A 21,263-nucleotide genomic window follows, 5' to 3' on the forward strand; every position below is an offset into this window, starting at 1 on the left:
AAAATCTTCCAACAAACAAAAGCCCAAGACCAGATGGCTTCACAGGTGAATTCTATCAAACATTTAGAGAAGAGCTAACACCTATCCTTCTCAAAATCTTCCAAAATATAGCAGAGGGAGGAATACTCCCAAACTCATTCTATGAGGTCACCATCACCCTGATACCAAAACCAGACAAAGATGTCACAAAGAAAGAAAACTACAGGCCAATATCACGGATGAACATAGATGCAAAAATCCTCAACAAAATACCAGCAAACAGAATCGCACAGCACATTAAAAGGATCATACACCATGATAAAGTAGGGTTTATCCCAGGGATGCAAGGATTCTTCAATATACACAAATCAATCAATGTGATAAACCATATTAACAAATTGAAGGAGAAAAACTATAGGATCACCACAATAGATGCAGAAAAACTTTTGACAAAATTCAACACCTATTTATGATAAAAACCCTCTAGAAAGTAGGCATACAGGGAACTTACCTCAACATAATAAAGACCATATATGACAAACACACAGCCAACATCAATCTCAATGGTGAAAAACTGAAACCATTTCCACTAAGATCAGGAACAAGACAAGGTTGTCCACTCTCACCACTATTATTCAACATAGTTTTGGAAGTTTTAGCCACAGCAATCAGAGAAGAAAAAGAAATAGAAGGAATCCAAATCAGAAAAGAAGAAGTAAAACTGTCACTGTTTGCAGATGACATGATACTATACATAGAGAATCCTAAAGATGCTACCAGAAAACTACTAGAGCTAATCAATGAATATGGTAAAGTAGCAGTATACAAATTTAATGCCCAGAAATCTCTTGCATTCCTATGCACTAATGATGAAAAATCTGAAAAAGAAATTAAGGAAGCAATCCCATTTACCATTGCAACAAAAAGAATAAAATACCTAGGAATAAACCTACTTAAGGAGACAAAAGACCTGTATGCAGAAAACTGTAAGACACTATGAAAGAAATTAAAGATGACAAAACAGATGGAGAGATATACCTTGTTCTTGGATTGGAAGAATCAACATTGTGAAAATGACTATACTTCCCAAAGCAATCTAGAGATTCAATGTAATCCTTTTCAAGCTACCAATGGCATTTTTCACAGAACTAGAACAAAAAGTTGCACAATTTGTATGGAAACACAAAAGACCCCAAGTAGCCAAAGCAATCTTAAGAAAGAAAAACAGAGCTGGAGGAATCAGGCTCCCTGACTTCAGACCATACTAAAAAGCTACATAATCAAGACAGTATGGTACTGGCACAAAAACAGAAATATAGATCAGTGGAACAGGATAGGAAGCCCAGAGATAAACCCATGCACCTATGGTCACCTTATCTTTGATAAAGGAGGCAAGAATATACAATGCAGAAAAGACAGCTCCTCCAGTAAGTGGTGCTGGGAAAACTGGACAGCTACATGTAAAAGAATGAAATTAGAACACTCCCTAACACCCTACATAAAAATAACTCAAAATGGATTAAAAACATAAATGTAAGGTCTGACACTATAAAACTCTTAGAGGAAAACATAGGCAGAACACTCTATGACATAAATCACAGCAAGATCCTTTTTGACCCACCTCCTAGAGAAATGGAAATAAAAACAAAAATAAACAAATGGGACCTAATGAAACTTAAAAGCTTTTACACAGCAAAGGAAACCATAAACAAGACCAAAAGACAACCCTCAGAATGGGAGAAAATATTTGCAAATGAAGCAACTGGCAAAGGATTAATCTCCAAAATATACAAGCAGCTCATGCAGCTCAATATCAAAAAAACACACAACCCAAACTAAAAATGGGCAGAAGACCTAAATAGACATTTCTCCAAAGAAGATATAAAGGTTGCCAACAAACACATGAAAGGATGCTCAACATCACTAATCATGAGAGAAATGCAAATCAAAACTACAATGAGATATCACCTCACACCAGTCAGAATGGCCATCATCAAAAAATCCACAAACAAGAAATGCTGGACAGGGTGTGGAGAAAAGAGAATCCTCTTGCACTGTTGGTGGGAATGTAAATTGATACAGCCACTATGGAGAACAGTATGGAGGTTCCTTAAAAAACTAAAAATAGAACTACCAAATGAGCCAGCAATCCCACTACTGGGCATATACCCTGAGAAAACCATAATTCAACAATAGTCATGTACCACAATGTTCATTGCAGCACCACTTACAATAGCTAGGACATGGAAGCAACCTAAGTGTCCATTGATAGAAGAATGGATAAAGAAGATATGGCACATATATACAAGGGAATATTACTCAGCCATAAAAAGAAACAAAACTGAGTTATTTGTAGTGAGGTGGGTGGACCTAGAGCCTGTCATACAGAGCAAAGTAAGTCAGAAAGAGAAACCAAATACCGTATGCTAACACATATATATGGACTCTAAAAAAAAAAAAAAAAAAAAAAAAAAAAAAAAAAAAAAACGGTCTGAAGAACCTAAGGACAGGAATAAAGACACAGATGTGGAGAATGGACTTGAGGACATAGGGAGGGGGAAGGGTAAGCTGGGACAAAGTGAGAGAGTGGCATGGACTTACATATACTACCAAATGTAAAATAGATAGGTAGTGGGAAGCAGCTGCACAGAACAGGAAGATCAGCTCAGTGCTTTGTGACCACCTAGAGGGGTGGGATAGGGAGAGTAGGAGGAGACGCAAGAGGGAGGAGATATGGGAATATATGTATATGTATAGCTGATTCACTTTGTTATAAAGCAGAAACTAACACACCATTGTAAAGCAATTATGTGTCAATAAAGATGTTAAAAAGTAAATAAATAAATAAACAAACAAACACGGGCTGTCTTAGGACATCAGAAATTCCGACTGCCATGGAAAGGGCTGGTTCTCGCTTTTCCTCTTGGTAGTTGGTCTTGTTTAGTTTTATTTTTTAATGGGGAAAGAGGCCTTCATTATATAATTGGATGTAACCACTCTATCTAGATAAGAAATAAAGGACACAGGGCCACGTTCAGCACTGAAATATCACGCTTCCAGAAAGGGAGCTGCTTGCAGAAATGAAGGTCATCTAGAGCAACCGACAGGGCCACACTTTTTTTAAAATGTGTTTAGAAAAGGGGATTTTTACCTGGAAAGTTGTGGTATTTATTTGTGTTTTTTTTAATTTCAAAAACTTATAAGCGTATGGCTTCTAAATCCTAGATCTACAGTCCTTCGGCCCATGCATCCCCCTTTCTTCTGAATAAACATTGTACAATCTGTTGGATTTCTCTATGACTTTTTCTCATACTTGTGAATCTGTTTGGAAAGAAAAGAAAAAGGAAACGGGAAAAGAGCCTTCTGTTTTTCATAATGTCTAATCTTTTTCGCCCATTGGCATTCACCAGATGTTGCTCTGGATCAGAAGATAAATATTAAAACCTAAGCAAGAACAAAGCAGGCTGTTTACTGGGCAGATTTTTCAGATGTTCTCTTGAACACTTGAAAAGACAGGAGACTCTTTGATATGCAGACTGGCTGGAATCCACAATGGAACAGTCCTTCCAACAAGAGGGTTGGCCCTAGGGCTGTGTCCACACAGCCTGCAGTTCCTGAGAATTCCATTAATCCACTGGCTGTGCATTCGTGGGGAAGGTCGGGGAGGGAGAGGACTGGGTTACCTGATGAAGAGGCCTGAGAAAGATGGAAAGACGGACTCTGTCCAACGATCTTGTGCACAGATGCAGTGGGAACTCTCTTCACAGGTGTAGAAATAAGGCCATGATTCGGGCAGGCTCTCTGTCCCCACAGCGACAGTCAAATCACACTGCACGTAGCTGCAGCCAGAGGTCTCACAGTTCTCCTCCTCAGGCCTCAGGCCACACAGGAAAGCCAAGGACACTGCATGAAACGGTCAACGTTGGGTTAGGTAATAAGCACAGAAAGAACTAAAGGCCTTACTTTGTTACATCAACCAAGCCCAGGTGTTTTCCCTTGACCAATAGGAAAATAAACTTATTCATTTACTCTTCTTAAAAGTTTATTATGTATACATAATTCATACAGAAGGTACAAATCATGTTTTTGTAAAATATGAATCATCTAGTCAGAAAACTCATGTGAATGTACCATAAATTCAGCCAACATAAGCCAATACCGTCAAGATGCTCTCCAGTCTATGTGCTCCTGGCCAAGTCTACCCACTTCCTCCTCATTCTCAGAAACACAAACACTTGCATTTTTTAAATAGTTTTCTCACATGAGTTTGTATCCTAAACAGGAGATTACTGAATTTTACTTCTTTTTGAACTTTAGAAAATAGACTACATGGCATAATATCCCTAGACCTGCTTTCTTCACTCGTTATTATGTTTCCAAGATTTAGCCCTATTATTGCATGTAACTGTTGTTCAAACATTTTCACTGCTGTTCAACACTGCATTCTGTGAAAGTACTGCAATATATTTACCTATTCTGTCACCAATGGACTTTTGGGTAATTCCCAGGTTTTGCTACTACAAACATGTATGGAATTTTCTCTAGGGTATATGCCTCTAAGAAAATTGTCTACTCATAGGGTAGATGCAAGTTCAACCTTACAAGACAGTGCCATGTTGTTTCCAAAGTGGTTGTGTCATTTCACGTTCCTACCACCTATATTTATGACTTCCCAGTTACCCACATAATTGTCAGCACTTGGGATTATCAGACTCTTAATTTTGGCCAGTCCAGTGAGTATACAACAGCATCTCATTGTGGCCTTAATTTGAATTTTCATCATTACTTTTTAGGTTGAGCAATTTTTTATATGTTTAGTAATAACATATTTTCCCTTCTATGAAATTCCCATTTCTGTGATTTGCCTTTTTTTCTATTGGAATGCCTGGCTTTTTCTTATTGATTTGTGAGTTTTATATTCTGGGTACTAATCCTACGGACGTTATATGCTTACTAATACCTTCTCCAGATTTGTGGCTAGACTTTTCATTCTCTTTATGGGATCTCTTGATTAACAGAAGTTCTTGATTCTCATAGAGTTATGACTATTAACATTTCATAAAGAAGAATAGCAATGATTTGAAGCCTCTGACCCTGAGACCATTTCTTTCCAGGTCATGAGACACAATGTAAAAAGCGTCACCAAGCCAGACTGGCAATAACCTTTAACAGGAGGATGAACAAATCTCTATATGAGATGGTTTGGGAGCATCTCTGCCTGAAAACCTTAATAAAATAGAAAAGAAAAATTTTCTCTACCCTTCTACCTCTGCAGCTAGCTTGTTCATGCAGGTGCATAACACATGTTATCAAGGGCTATGACTTTGAAGCTAAGAGGCCTGCCTATATCACAGGGCTGCATGCAGCAAGAGATAAGACAAGTACATGAGAGGGTTTGCCGTTATTCAATCACACACAAATAGTATTATTATTGCTGGTATATTCCCAAGCACCCAACACATAATAGGTTCTGTGACTGTGTTCCCAAAGAATTACAGCAATTAAAATGTCTGGAAAGTAAGAGTCTTGCAAGGATAGAGGAAACATGAGAACTTTCCATTTAGTAAGCCCTGGGGCAAATAAAAACAGGCTTCACACCTATAAAATAATGAACTCATTATGGGTGATTAGGTGGATGCAAATTGACAAGGTGGATTATGAAAAGTGCCCAGCGCTGGGGATCAGAATCCACGGATTTTACTCAAGCTTCTGCCACAAAATAGCTGTGCGACCTTAATCACTTTAGCTTTTCATGCCTCATGGAAAAGTCAAAGTTTCCATGAAGAAGTCATGTGGTATAACTCAAGATCTAAATACAGGAAACCAAAAGATCAAAGATCTTGCTGATTTTAAACAAATACAGCGTATTAGACTGACAAGATGCTTTAGCAACCTATCATATGAAAAAAGAAAATTCTTCTTTTGTTAGAAGTACCATTTGGCGGAAAAGTAAAGATGAATGACCCCAAAAGCAGCAACAGGACTTTTGTAGAGCTCTACATTTCTTAACTTTTATTGAAGTATAGTTGATTTGCAACATTATGTTAGTTTCAGGTGTACAACATAGTGATTGCATATTGTTACAGACTATATACTCAAGCAGCTCAGAAGAGAAATAGCAAAATGTTTACTTGCTGTAAAATTCCTGATACAGTAGGTCCCAAGGATTCACACTGCTAACAAACTCCCAGGCGCTGCTACTGTTGCTGTTCCAGTAATAATATTTTTTTCAGTAATTCTCAATAATAATATCATTGAGAAGCACTGTGTTAGAAGGACTGAAATTATTCAGCTTTCCCAAGGGCTGCCAGCTGATTAAGGTTGAAAAAAGTAGAGTGGGGAGCATTAGTTAGGTAAAAGGATAGATTTCCCTGAGAAAGGCAACTGTGAAACACTTGTATGGGTCGCTGCTGTGAAAGTGCCCACTAAAAAATCTTTTAAAATATAACAGATTCTTAACTAAATTGGTTCTGTGCAAACCTATCTGAAAGTAGGGGAATTACTTAGTAGTTTTAATAATTTATGAGACACACTCCTTTGACAATTTGAGGTACACTGTAGACCTACTTCCTATAAAAAAAAAAAAATACACGGGCTTCCCTGGTGGCGCAGTGGTTGAGAGTCCGCCTGCCGATGCAGGGGACACGGGTTCGTGCCCCAGTCCGGAAAGATCCCACATCCCACAGAGCGGCTGGGCCCGTGAGCCATGGCCGCTGAGCCTGCGCGTCCGGAGCCTGTGCTCCGCAATGGGAGAGGCCACAACAGTGAGAGGTCCATGTACCGCCAAAAAAAAAAAAAAATACACAATCGTATTCTCAAAATGTCTTATCCAATTTCAGGGATACATAGAATCCCCAACTCCCATCCTGGATCTTAAGTAAGAAACCAGTGGGGTGACAAAGGATCACCAAAATACACAAGCAGCTCATACAGCTCAATATCAAAAAAACAAACAACCCAATCCAAAAATGGGCAGAAGACCTAAATAGACATTTCTCCAAAGAAGATATACAGATTGCCAACAAACACATGAAAGGATGCTCAACATCACTAATCATTAGAGAAATGCAAATCAAAACTGCAATGAGGTATCACCTCACACCAGTCAGAATGGCCATCATCAAAAAATCTACAAACAATAAATGCTGGAGAGGGTACGGAGAAAAGAGAATCCTCTTGCACTGTTGGTGACAATGTAAATTGATACAGCCACTATGGAGAACAGTATGGAGGTTCCTTAAAAAACTAAAAATAGAACTACCAAATGAGCCAGCAATCCCACTACTTGGGCATATACCCTGAAAAAACCATAATTCAAGAAGAGTCATGTACAACAATGTTCATTGCAGCACTATTTACAATAGCTGGGACATGGAAGCAACCTAAATGCCCATTGATAGATGAATGGATAAAGAAGATGTGGCACATATATACAATGGAATATTACTCAGCCATAAAAAGAAATAAAATTGAGTTATTTGTAGTGAGGTGGATGGATCTAGAGTCTGTCATACAGAGTGAAGTAAGTCAGAAAGAGAAAAACAAATACTGTATGCTAACACATGTATATGGAATCTAAAAAAAAGAAATGGTTCTGACAAACCTAGAGGCAGGACAGGAATAAAGACACAGACATAGAGAATGGACTTGTGGACACAGGGAGGGGGAAGTATAAGCTGGGACAAAGTGAAAGAGTGACATGGACATAAATACACTACCAAATGTAAAACAGATAGCTAGTGGGAAGCAGCCACATAGCACAGGGAGATCAGCTTGGTGCTTTGTGACCACCTAGAGGGGTGGGATAGGGAGGGTGGGAGGGAGACAAAAGAGGGAGGGGATATGGGGTATGTGTATACATATGGCTGATTCACTTTGTTGTGCAGCGGAAGCTAACACAATGTTGTAGAGCAATTATACTCCAATAAGGATGTTAAAAAAAAAAAAAAAAAGAAACCAGTGGAGTTGGATTCCACCAGTTCCTCTCCATCTTTACAGACATTGTACTTAAAAGTCTCTTAAAAGACTTTTTTTAATTTGAATTTTATTTCATTTTTTTTACACAGCAGGTTCTTATTAGTTAACTATTTTATACATATTCGTGTATTTATGTCAATCCCAATCTCCCAATTCTTTTTTAATGAAAGAGGAAAATAAATTATCCATTTCCCTAGAGTAAATGAGCGGCCCTTGCACAATCAGTGAGTGTTTGCTGACACCTAGTGACAATGTTAAAAGTTACAGCGTCTCACTCATGTTTTCCTCTTCTAAAAATCAAAGAATTTTGAAAATTCTTTTTCTAAATTTAATCAAATCTTTTAAAATATAATAATTTATTTTATTCCTCTCCTATGAGTTATAAAACTCCCAATAACACAATTTACCTGACCCTGAAACTTCATTGGTTTTTAGTTTGTACTTCTGGTTGAAACTAGATGTCTTGAAATAATAGCAAAGAGTTGATTAATTTAAATAGTGTATATGTGAAAGCCCCCTCCAAAAAAACTGTAGCAGTATTTGTTAAATATTAGGACCTAGAAATGGGGAGTCCATTTTATGTGTCCACCATTTCCCAATTCCCGTATTTATTCTTTCATCAAACATTAATTTTGCACGTCCCCTAAGCCAGGACAGTTCTATGCACAGGAGTTAGAACAGAGAAAGAAACAGACATATTAACTTCAATTTTCTACCATATCCTAAATTTCCTATTGTGGAATCTTAAGTAGAATAGATCTCTCATCTGTGATGTTCTGCTCATATACATGATGGTAATAGGACACTCAATTTCTAGTATTTTAAGCAAGGATTCTTTCTCCTCTCCCTCCTTTCCTCCTCCCCCTCCTTCTGGTCTAAGACAATCCAATGTAAACTGCCATCACAATAGTATTATCCATCATGGAATTTTTGTCCAAGCTCAGAAGTGATGCTTTTATCACTGTAAATCTTTCACCAACATTCAAGTTGCAGACACAGAAATTAGGAATATAACTTAAAGCACTTTACAGAAAACATGAGTACAAATGATTTTTAAATGCACGGGTATAAGATCTATGATTATGCAAACCAAATAACCACCTGGCTTAGCTGACCCTGTAGTGATAATAGTAATTTCATCCGTGAGACTTTTTTTTCTGAAGCTCAGCGGGTAATAAGCATGTGTTGTGAGCCCCATCATAGAAATACCAAAGTTTTGCATCTTCCATTCTAAACCCTCCACCCCACAAAGACATGGCTTCCCGTGCCACAATTTACATGATGGCTACAAAGCTTAAAGCTTAAAGCAGTGAGAGATCATGGTGTTTTACTGAGTAAGGGCTCAGGTGATTATCTGGACTTTACAGAATAAAAGGATAATGTTAATGTTGGCCTTTTTTTCCTATAATAAGATTCAAGACCTGAGCAGCCCCACCTCAGAGCAAGACAAGATTGTTTTCTCCATGATGCCTAGGCTGTCACTGAAACTAGTATTCACCACTCAGAACTACTTTCTCCATCTTCATATGACTGCCGTCAAGAACACAGACCTACTAGAGAATGGACTTGAGGACACGGGGAGGGGGAAGGGTAAGCTGTGACAAAGTGAGAGAGTGGCATGGACATATATACACTACCAAACGTAAAACAGATAGCTAGTGGGAAGCAGCTGCATAGCACAGGGAGATCAGCTCGGTGCTTTGTGACCACCTAGAGGGGTGGGATAGGGAGGGTGGGAGGGAGGGAGATGCAAGATGGAGGGGATATGGGGATATATGTATATGTATCACTGATTCACTTTGTTGTAAAGCAGAAACTAACACACCATTGCAAAGCAATTCTACTCCAATGAAGATGTTTTAAAAAAAAGAACATAGGTGATAGATGTTTTGTTGTCATTAATATGACAAAAGCTATTATGACTCATCTTAACAGGTGGTCCCCAATTCTAACTACCATTTTAGATGGAGATCAGCGAATTTTTTTTCCCCAGGAACACACAGAAAAATTTAAAGTCAATACAGCATTAATTATCAAAAATCTGGAGTTAACCAAAGTATGTCATTTATATATACACTCTTTAAAAAACGAATATGGCATTTTTCCTGACCGTCCAGGGGCAGGACCAAGCAGCTGAAGGCAGACACTGTCGCGTTCGCCAAGACTTGGCAGGGAGCACCACACACGGCAGCTGAGATGTTCTCGGGAGAAAATCCTGCTCCAAACACATGCACAAGCCTTCCACCCAGGCAGCCTTTAAAGACAAAATGATGAGTTCACCATCAGAGAGGCAAATCTCTCTTTACTCAGGATTCAAACCCATGCTTTCCTGCTCCCCTTCATTCTTTCTAGGCCCTCCTGAGTCCACACACTGGCCTTAGATTCCCTGTTTTCTCAGTTTCTTCTCGCTAAGCTCTGGCCTCCAAAGACTGCAGCCCTTATTCTGTCAAACCCCAATAATTCAACAACCTATAAAACGTGTAAAAGTTCCTATGTAGAAAAATAATGCTTATTTATAGTTCTTAAACTTTTTATACAGAAGCGTATAAAGTGAAAGAAAAACTTCCTCTACTTATCTCACTCCCCAGAAGTAGCCATGTATAGAATTTCTTGTGAATTCTCCTTGAATTTTCTAAGCATATAGGTTTTTTTTTATACAAAGGGATCATTCTATACATAATATTCTACAACCTTTTTTAAAAATTAGAAGGTAACATAAACATTGTTCCAAGTCTATATATACAGATCTAGCTCATCATTTTAATAGCCACTTAGAATTCCGTCATATGATTATGCCATAATTTATTGAGCAATCTTCCTATTGATTAATAGTTCCATAATTTCTCCTCTTTTGCTGCAGTTAAGGATGGTGCAATGAACTATATACACTTATATGAGTAAAACTGGTGCAACTTCTTAGAAGTGGAATTCCTAGGTCAAAGGAAAAGTAAATTTTTAATTTTGACGAATACTGCCAAATTTCTTTCCAAAATAATGTTGCCCCAGTTTATACTCCTACCTGCTGTAGGAAGAGTGCCTGTCTGATGGGTAAAATCATGTCAGTTCTTAACAGACAACATGTTTTGCTTTAGTCTGAAAATCAATAAAGGAAAATGTCAGCTGAAGTCTCAGATGTGCAGAGACCTCTAGTCCACACTGAGATAGAGGTCTAGTTTCTCCTGCCTTCAATGTCAAATCTAGGTGGTACTTAAACACTACCTGACAAACTTTTTGCTTGGGTGCATTCTTACCCCTCCTCTCTCACCATAAAAGTCATGGATTTTTTTAGAGAGTTGAAAAGGGAACAAGGGAGCATCCAGCCCCAAACCCTTTATCAAATAAGAAAGCTGAGGCTTAAAAAAGTTACCAGCTAAGATAGTGACAGACTCAGGACCAAACCCCAATCCCCATAGCATCCCGCCCAGCTGAGGCCAGACATATTTGTTCCAAGAAATGGCTTGGTTCATACTTCATAGTCTACGATCCTCCTCCCATATTTACATCTAAACTTTCTGCATCACAATCGCATTTGAGCTATCTCAAGTGTAGTAAGACATTAAGGGGACAGAAACCCAAACCATCCTTGGAAGAAAAGGCAAGGCAAATATCAATACATCTAAAAGGAGAAACAGTTCAACCAATGCAATCGTACTGTGCAGTTGGCTTATTATTGGTGGAGTATGAATTCGTCTGTGGAATAGTACAAAATGATAAAAATTAATCATATTTAATGAGTTTAAAACAATTCAAACTGGCAGATAGGTTTAAAAATAAATGAAGGCATTTATGCTCTACTTAAATGATCAAATTATGAGCTCTTACAAATGGTATTCCTTAATTTAAAGCACAAATTAAAGTGGGTTAACGTATCAAATTAAAATACAATCAAACACTTAGAGAATATGCACAATCTCCTCGATAAAAAAACAAAGCCTCCTAAATGGAGCATGACAAGGAGGAAGCTGGGACTGTAAGAGGAAACCTGGCTTCTCTCTCCTTCTGTCATTCAGACTGATGTTGATTTCCTACCTCACAGAGTAGGGACAGGAGCTACTGATCCACGTATATAAAGAAAGCTCTTCTGCCTGATCTGCCTGACTTACCGAAGTTCTCGGTCACTGCTGTAACGGTCACTCTGGATGTGAACACCAGGATAGATGAGGCCCACCCTCTCAGGTGGTCATAACCTCTGACTTGATACTCCCCAGCAGGAAGGGATGGGGCCACACACTGGAGAAGGGTACGGTTGCCAGAGACACCCACACAGGGGAACATGCCAATAAAAATGTCAACGTTCGCAGCTCCTGAGATCCCGGCCACCAAAAACGTTAAGACGTCATCAGTCTGAGAAACTGAGAGCAATTCAGGGGTGAAGGCGTCGCTGTAACCAATGACGCCCACCTGGTAAGAAAGTCCATCTACCTCTATGTCCAGGGCAACGGAGCCATTCCCTGCAGGAACAGAGCACTGGATGAGCTCAGAGCTGAGGTTCACAGTCAGGCAGGCCTGCTGGCCAACGTAGACTAACGTGGAGTTCCGCCCGCTCAGGGCTGTACCCTCCAAGGTCAAGAGGCTTCCACCATGGAGGCTGAAATTCTTGGGGAAATAATGAAACACTTGAGGCAAAATGTGGAAGTGTCTGTAAACGTCACCAAAGCAAGCATACCCATATCTTGTATGAAAAACCGATAGGTAGTGGGGCCCTGGGGCCAAGTCACTGATCCAGCATGCCACGTGGCTTGCATTAAAGGAAGTCACAGTGCAAGGAAGGTGATCATCCACAAACACCATTGGTTCATCAACCGCGGTACCTAACCTCTGACCCCTAATCAGCACTGTGGTCAGAGATCCACTGATGGTCGTGGTCCAGGCGTCCACAACAGGAGTTGTCTCTTCACACAAGAAAAGAGTGCAATTCCCCTGACAGGTGCTGGGCAGCCCATTAACCAGGACAGTGACATTCAGGGTGAAGGAAGTGCCAGGCAAGTGGTTACCCGCCGGGGTAATCCGACAGAGGACCGTCTGGTCCCCCAAACTCAAAATCACACAAGTGAAAGGACCTGAAATGTCAACCTGAACTGACTTCCTGCTGGAGTTGAGAGCCAAGCCCCTCACCGTGAGTACTGTCCCTCCACAAGTAGACCCAAGTGTTGGGGAAATGGCTGTTATCTGAGGCAACACCACAAATTGCTGGGGCACCGCAGACATGTCAGCAAACCCCATCTGCCTCTGACGTACTTGGAGAGGATAGATGCCCGCCTCCAAACTGTGAAGAGGAAAAGCGCACCCAGACAGGCTTGTGTTGCTACTGGGAGACTGGGTCTCAACATCACAGCTCAAGTTCCCCAGAAGGACCTCTGAGTTGGAGAGATTCTGCCCTTCCATGTAGAGCCTCAGGCTGTGATTTGTGATTTCTCCTCGCGTGGCTGTGACCACCGGGGTTGCTGCCATCTCATATGTGAAGACGAAGCCCTTCCCCACCAGGCTTGGCAAAGGTTGGTGGGGGAAGGGCTGGCTGCCAGCCCAGACCTCCACAGGGGCTGGGGCACCAGGCGGCAGGGGGGCTGGCGGGGTCTCACACCAGACGCTCGTCTCCGTTGAGTTGATGATGTCACAGGACCGGTTGCCCACAAGCACCCAAACCAAAGCTGGGTCCCTGCTGAACCCTCTTCCTGAGATGCTGAGGGTGGTTCCACCTAAAGCACAAATATTGAGAACAAAACTGAAAAGCTGATATTTCAGACCTAGGAACTCACAGCCCCTTTGTGAGCCCCAGCAGGACTAAGTAAAAGGTGGGGTAAGTGTTAATCAAAGTATTTCACCTCACCCATCAATGTTAATGTGTGATCATTTTGGCAGGAGTCACATGGGCTAAATTTCACATGATAGTAAAACAATATAAATTGTCCTATAAGAGGAATGTTTATAATATTTAAGACAAAATTTCCAAGTATGTTTATAGATCCTAGAAACCATCACCTCCATCAACTTGGACACTAATAAAAAATCAAATTTCTTGAAGTGCTCTTGTCATCTGCTATATTATCTAACATGACACTCTATGTGATTCTACAAATTATTATGTAGAAAGAAGATATGTATATTTCATATACATATTGAAAAATCAAATTCTTTAGTCTTCTTGTCATCTGTTGTATTATCTGCCCTAACGTTCCATATTATTCTCTATGTTATTATGTAGTATATATGTATATTGTTCTATGTATATTAAACTTACTAATGAAAAATCTAATTTGTTGAAGTCTTCTACTTATCTTCTATATTATTCTATGTAATATTCCAGTATTCCATATATTATGTAGTCATGTGTGTGTGTGTGTGTGGGTGTATATGACATATCAAGAAGGACTGAAACATTGAAACATGCTTGTAATTTTGCTGCTGTATTCATACACATTGTCTCACTTTCTAGTTGAGGCACAATCAAATCCCATCTTCAGGACAGGGATGGGGGCAACGTACCCCTTATCATTACCAAATCAGTGGTATAGCCAAGCAGCTTTAAAAAGGATTATACTATGTTCAAGAAAGATAATGTACCTACTATATAGCACAGGGAACTACTCAATACTCTGCAACGGCCTATATGGGAAAAGAATCTAAATAAGAGTGGATATATGTATGTGTATAACTGATTCACTTTGATATACACCTGAAACTAACACAACATTGTAAATCAACTATACTCCAATAAAAAACTTTTTAAAAAAGGATAATGTGTTATTTCATCCACTATCACAATGATTATCACAGGCAAATATATAGCTTTCAATTTTTTCTGAAAATGAGTAGTCTTCTAGATTTCTCTATTTGTCCTGTCCTGACATCTCCCATATTGGCATTTCTGTTTCTGACTCTGTCTCGTCCTTCATCTACATCCCTAGAGCAAGCGAAGACATCAAAGACTCAACCCTCTTGTCCTTGCATATGCAGTATCAAAAAGGCTAACTCAGGAAGCTCTTCTCTTGTTTTCTACTGTTGTTTTCTTAATCGAAATATAGTTTATCTACAATATCGTGCTCATTTCTGATGCACAGCAAAGTGATTCTGTGATATGTACTCAAGATGTGCCACTTTTTAGATGTTTCAGCCTCCTCCCATTAGGAAGAAAGAAAACCAGGCACATCTCCTTTTCGTAAAAATTCTTTAATTTCCTGAACTCACCGGGCTAAGGGATCCTGAGTTTTCACACCTTCCGAAGTACGTCACTCAGTTCCCAGTGCAGGGGAAAGCAACTCTCCCTGCAGCCCCTTCTCTGGTCTCACCAGGAACAAACTCTGAATATCCAGGGAGTAGACTTGCTGAATAAATAATACCAGTCAGGTCAAAGCCACTCACCCAGAAGGGACCCACAGCAAGGCTGGATGCTGAAGACTTCTGTGATGTACTGGATGTGAAGATCCACACTATAGAAAAAGGGGAGATGGTCAGGAAATAACTGAGAGTCAGAAAAAAAGAGAAAAGAAGGCACGAGACAGCCGAGATGTATGTACTGGGGGGAGAAGAAGAAAGAAAGGGGGCTATGATGGAGAGCACAGGTGAGGGGCACTGTCCAACAGAGAAGGAAGGAAACGTGAAGAAGAGAAGCTATGTGGGATATTTTTCTGCTCCAATATCAAGTGGGCACATCAGGCTCATAGAGTTTAGCTACTTTCTGGAATGAAGCAAGGGAACTTGTGGATAAATACTTGGCAGAGGGACTTCAGGGTAAAGAGGACTGAGTGCGGCTTGTGCAGTAATTGAAGCCATTTATTCAAAGCCCAAGACACCGTTATTAAAGGTCTTAGTGAAATCACAGTCTCTTATTAAGCACAGACGGTTCCTCCTCACATAGAGATGCCCATCCCATCCCATCCCAACCCAACTGAGAGACATGACATCTTAGTTCCAGAAAGTTCTCCCTTCCCCTACTAGTAAACTAAAAACTGATCTTGAGAGTGAACTCTCCTGTAGGGTCTCCAAGATTTGTTCAAATTTTAGGGTTCTCATATATTTATCCCTTAACTTCAGAAGAAGAAGAAAAAATAAAGACCTAACTCAAAACTAGAATTCCTCAACTGAATTGCTAGACCATCAACAGACTTAAAATGAATGGCAAGGGTCCACCTCACCCTTGTGCGTGAATGTGGGCCCCATTGATGGAGACTGCGATTCCGTGGAGCCCAGCAGGCAGCGGCGGCAGCACCACCTCCAGGCCCTGAGCTGCCTGCGCTCGGACCCGAGCTCTGGTGTCCCCAATGTGGACTTGGGCATCCAAATCCGTGTGGTTCATTGGCAGCGCCATTCCAATGCAAAGGGTCTCACCTCCTGTGTTGAAAAGAATCCATTAGCCCCTGTGAAGTGGATTTGTGGTCTCAACCGTTTACTCAATTCTAAGATTATCTTTCGAGATTAAACACGTGGTTAGCCCTGTGCATAATACTCTGATTAAGAGTTTTAATGCTGGGAATTCCCTGGCAGTCCAGTGGTTAGGACTTGGCGCTTTCACTGCTGGAACCAGGTTTGATCGTTGGTCAGGGAACTAAGATCCTGCAAGCCATGCAGCGTGGCCAAAACAAATAAAATAAAAATAATTTGAAAAAGCTTTTAATGCCAACCTAATTTTTATCATGAAACTTACAACTCTTTTAATAGAGCTACAGCCTATAACTTCAAGGGCATAGAAAGAAAAATTGTCAGGACAATTGTACACAAGAGGCATTAATTCATCTCCATGCAAAGGCAAATCAAGTAGTTATGATGGTCTTCATAACCAGAAAATAACACCCCATGTCCTTTTTGTAGCCTCTACTTTTCTGAAGATAAAGGTCTACGGCTTCCCTGGTGGCACAGTGGTTGAGAGTCCGCCTGCTGATGCCGAGGACATGGGTTCGTGCCCTGGTCCAGGAGGATCCCACATACCACGGAGCAGCTGGGCCCGTGAGCCATGGCCACTGAGCCTGCGCGTCCAGAGCCTGTGCTCCACAACGGGAGAGGCCACAACAGTGAGAGGCCCACGTACCGCAAAAAAAAAAAAAAAAAGTCTAAAGCTCTGTCTTGATTATGCACCGAGCCCTGTAGCAATGCTATATATGAGCTCAGTCATTCGCAGTTACAGAGCCCTTTCACCCACAGTATCCCATTTGACCCTCACACTGTCCTGATAACATATGCAGGGCAGTTAGCAGAACTGGCATTTTGCTTTTGAGGAAACTAAGGCTCAGTAGCCCAGGTCTCAGAGCTGATTAATGGAAATGTGAGGGCCTGAGTCCAGTCTTGTATCTCAATACCTTTTTAGTTTATTAGCAACTCTACTAAAATTCCAGTACTACGGATACTTCATTTTATCTCATATATTTATTGAGTATCAAGAGGAACAGATATGGCTATCAGATGTTAAATTAAGTTTTGCAGGGTATATAAAGCAGATAGGCTCTAAAAGGTGATAGAAAATCTGCTTATTGGGGCTATATTTAAAACAATTAGGTGTGTAAGAATTTGAATTTGGCATTGGCGGACTTTTCAGCTAATGGCTCCCAGCCTGCTGTGAAGAAGGAAACCACATGGGGCCAATGTAGAGAGGCCATCTTTGGCCCATTTATACAACACGCAGTATCTGGCAGAATGATGGTGCTCACTTCAATAAGGCATTTATTGAGTGCTATTCTGTGTTAGCTCCTGGGCTAGGTACTTTTACCTATTGATCCTTTATCTCCATTTTTCCCAATAATGTTGAAAGACTTATTCCTACCTAACAGTTGGAGAAGCTAAAGATAAAGGAAGTTAAGTATTGTGCCCAAGGAGTGGTTGAGTTGGAATTCATTCAGATCGGGCGCTGATGGCAAAAATCACACTAATGGTCCCTCATATCAAATCCTTCCTCCTCCTTCCCTGCCCCTCTTCTTTTTTCTTTGAGTTCATCTCAGCTCTATTGTCATCATCAGCAACAGCATCTCCTGGATGGAGATATGTAGCCCTCCAACTTTCAAAAGAAACTTTCCCAATAGGGCACCACTCACTGTGGGTTTTATAACAAGTTCTTCTTTATTCTGCCTGTAGAAAGATCTCATTGCAAGTGTAAATCCTGCAAATAATGCATCATGTTGTATATATCAATAACATGAACTCCTTGGGCTCTTGGTCAATTGTCAAGCTAATCTGAGATGCCTTTGAGGCACTGATGCAATGTATTTATTCTTTTCATTATAGGTGGGAAATTTTATTAAGAGCCAAAATCACTGAAATCTGAATAGAACACGGAGCTCCCTCCTCCCTTTTCTACTTCATTGGGAAGAATCTATACCACTAAGGAATTTTACACACTTTGGTCGCCTCAGGCAGCAAATTCTTCTTCTGCACTATCTGAGCTGAATAATATTGAGAAGCTAAAGGACACCTCCCTTTATGTACTCTTGAGCAATGGAAAATGAAAATAGTACCAGAAAAATTGAGTCCAGGCTGTTTCTTTAGGAAATTTGATGGTCTTGTATAATAAACCCTTAGACAGGTCTGCCATAAACTCTGTCAACTGGCATCCAGTTAACCAGAACACACTGCTACCTGCTACTTTTCCAAATCTATATGTTATGACATGATAATAAATTGTCATAATTCCATCCTGTCATATCACCTGAATCATCAAAGAAAGATTAAATCATTTCATGTACTTGGATGCTAAAGAATACACTCTTTATATATATGTCTCTCAAGGAACAAGTTAATCAGAATATACTATTTTCTAATCATATCAAATAACTGCTATAAAAGGACCTGCTGCCCCAAATGCTATTTTACAATAAACTGTAAGTGGCTGCATGCTTGGAATCTGCAGCCAGACTGACTGAGTTCAAATCCCCACTCTGGTACTTACTACCAGGTTGTTACTACCAGGTAACATCTTAGACAAGTAACTTATCCTCTCTGTTCCTTAGTTTCCTAATCTGTAAACTGAGGCTAATAATTCTATAAATTAATGACAAAGATTAATGTCTACTATATGTCTGTGCTATTATTATTGGCACATAGTAGGTACACAACACATACTTACTGAACTTTTAACTTCAAATTCCCATGTCATTTTCAGGATAGAAATGGTCCCAATTTTACAGAGAGAAAAATAAATATAAGGAGATTTATTCAATGATGGCTAAGAGGAGAAAATCAGTCTCCAGGTTTTCAGAAAAATAACTTCCATCCAAAATGTAATATTATCTTCAATAAAATTAATAGGCCATTGTTTGCCTTTTTATACAATCAGTGCTCTAAGCTGAAAAGATCCTGCAGGAGCAGGTATTTTACCTGCTATGTTGCTTCTGTTTCTGCTGAGAGACACGATTACCGGATTTAAAGAGGAGACGTAAGTAAATGCCTTGGGAAGAACCACAGAATGGTCCCCTCTGATCACAGTCACATTCACTGTAGGTCCATCTTCCCCCTGAAAAATTAATTTTTAAAATCAAAACTCTGGGGACCCCGCTGGTGGTCCAGTGGTAAAGAATCCACCTTCCAATGCAGGGGACACGGGTTCGATCCCTGGTCGGGGAACTAAGATCCCACATGCCACGGCACAACTAAGCCCATGCGCCACAACTATTGAGCTCTCGCACCTCAACAAGAGAGCTCGTGTGCTGCAAACTATGAGCCCACTCACCCTGGAGCCCTTGCGTCACAACTAAAGAGAGAAAACCCACATGCCACAACTAGAGAGAAGCCCAGGCGCCGCAACGAAGAGACCACATGCCATAACAAAAGGTCCCACATGCCTCAGCGAAGATCCCGTGTGCCACAACTAAGGCCCGACACAGCCAAAAAAATAAGGAAAATAAATAAATATTTTTAAAAAATAAAATAAAAACTCAGTAAATAAGACTGAGTTGAGCAAAGTCCATATAGAATTAGTTTAAAGGGTTAATTTCACGAAAATTGTTTTTAAAGAATATATTTGCTACTTTGAAGTCTCTCTCTGTGTCTCTCTGTCTCTGTCTCACATGCACACACAAAGAGTGACAAGTGCTTAGAATAGGCAAGTGCCTCATCCAACAGATTAAAGAGTAAAAATGAATGATTTGCAATTACCACACCAATTGGTTCTGCAAAAAAAACGCAATTTCAAATAAACATCTAGCTAAACTATCCATCAGGTGTGAGAGTACTTTGAGATATTTAAGTACTCAGAAAACTTCCCTCCCACATTTTCTTTCTTGGGATATTTCTTAAGGCTATTATCTTATAAAATAAGCAATAACCCAAAAAAGAGAAAAAAAACTCCAAGAAACAGTGAAGCTACTCAGGAGAGCAGTCAAGGGAAATACTAGGATGAAACCTATAGAATAAATCTAGAAAACACCAAGTTAGATTGAAGCAGAAGTGGGAGCTTCAAGAAAAAAGAGCAACTGATATAATGAAATTTTTTTAAAGATAGAGAATTTTTATAATAAGGAAGACATGTAAAAAAAAACCTCTAGGGACTTCCCTGATGGCACAGTGGTTAAGAATCCGCCTGCCAGTGCAGGGGACACAGGTTTGAGCCCTGGTCCAGGAAGATCCCACATGCCGTGGAGCAACTAAGCCCATACATCACAACTACTGAGCCTGCGCTCTAGAGCCCGAGAGCCACAACTACTGAGCCCGCATGCCACAACTACTAAGGCCCACGCACCTAGAGCCTGTGCTCCGCAACAAGAGAAGCCACCACAATGAGAAGCTCACACACCGCAACGAAGAGTAGCCCCCGTTCACCACAACTAAAGAAAGCCCACACATAGCAACAAAGACCCAACACAGCCAAAAACAAACAAATAAATAAATAAATTTATAAACTAAAAAAGAAAACTCTAAGAAAAAGACAAACTATAAAAAATATATATTGCCTGATTCTCTCAGTATCATTCAAATAGTTTAATAATGTAAATATGGTTTATTGATTTAACCAACAAATGACACTGTAATTATATTCAAAGGAATTTAAAGTGGTTGTTTCAGAAAGGGGGACTGAAGAATGGGGAAGTGGGTACGAGAGAGTATGATTGTCTTACTATTTTCTTTTGAACTTTGCATGTATTGCTTTGTTCAAATAAAAGTTGGCTTTCCTAATTTTTATTCTGTCTAGTAAAAGAAATTCAAACAGTACAAATGTTATCCATTAAAATGGTAAATATATGCTAAAGTGCTGATACTCAATGTTGGCCAAGGCACCAGAAATCAGACACCCACACAGCGATGGTGAGAGTATTATTTAAAAAGAGTTTCAGACAACTGGATATCCATGTCAAAATCTTTATATCTCTGTGCTGTTATTGTTGGCACAT

At 39.9% G+C, this 21,263-nt stretch overlaps 1 protein-coding gene across 1 annotated transcript in view; it reads right to left on the reverse strand.

Moving 5' to 3' along the window:
• The window catches only part of PKHD1 (PKHD1 ciliary IPT domain containing fibrocystin/polyductin), a 420,109-nt gene that overhangs the window by 342,284 nt on the left and 56,562 nt on the right, over positions 1 to 21,263 (reverse strand). Inside the window, exons 28-33 of the mRNA XM_059075914.1 lie at positions 19,255 to 19,390; positions 16,089 to 16,284; positions 15,316 to 15,383; positions 12,060 to 13,652; positions 10,067 to 10,210; positions 3,663 to 3,882 (exon numbers count right to left, since the gene is read on the reverse strand). Coding sequence (XP_058931897.1) covers positions 3,663 to 3,882; positions 10,067 to 10,210; positions 12,060 to 13,652; positions 15,316 to 15,383; positions 16,089 to 16,284; positions 19,255 to 19,390 — 2,357 coding nt within the window. The remainder of the gene's footprint in view (positions 1 to 3,662; positions 3,883 to 10,066; positions 10,211 to 12,059; positions 13,653 to 15,315; positions 15,384 to 16,088; positions 16,285 to 19,254; positions 19,391 to 21,263) is intronic.

Source organism: Kogia breviceps, chromosome 10 (assembly GCF_026419965.1).
Source record: "Kogia breviceps isolate mKogBre1 chromosome 10, mKogBre1 haplotype 1, whole genome shotgun sequence".
In the NCBI taxonomy this organism is placed as follows: Eukaryota; Metazoa; Chordata; class Mammalia; order Artiodactyla; family Physeteridae; genus Kogia; species Kogia breviceps.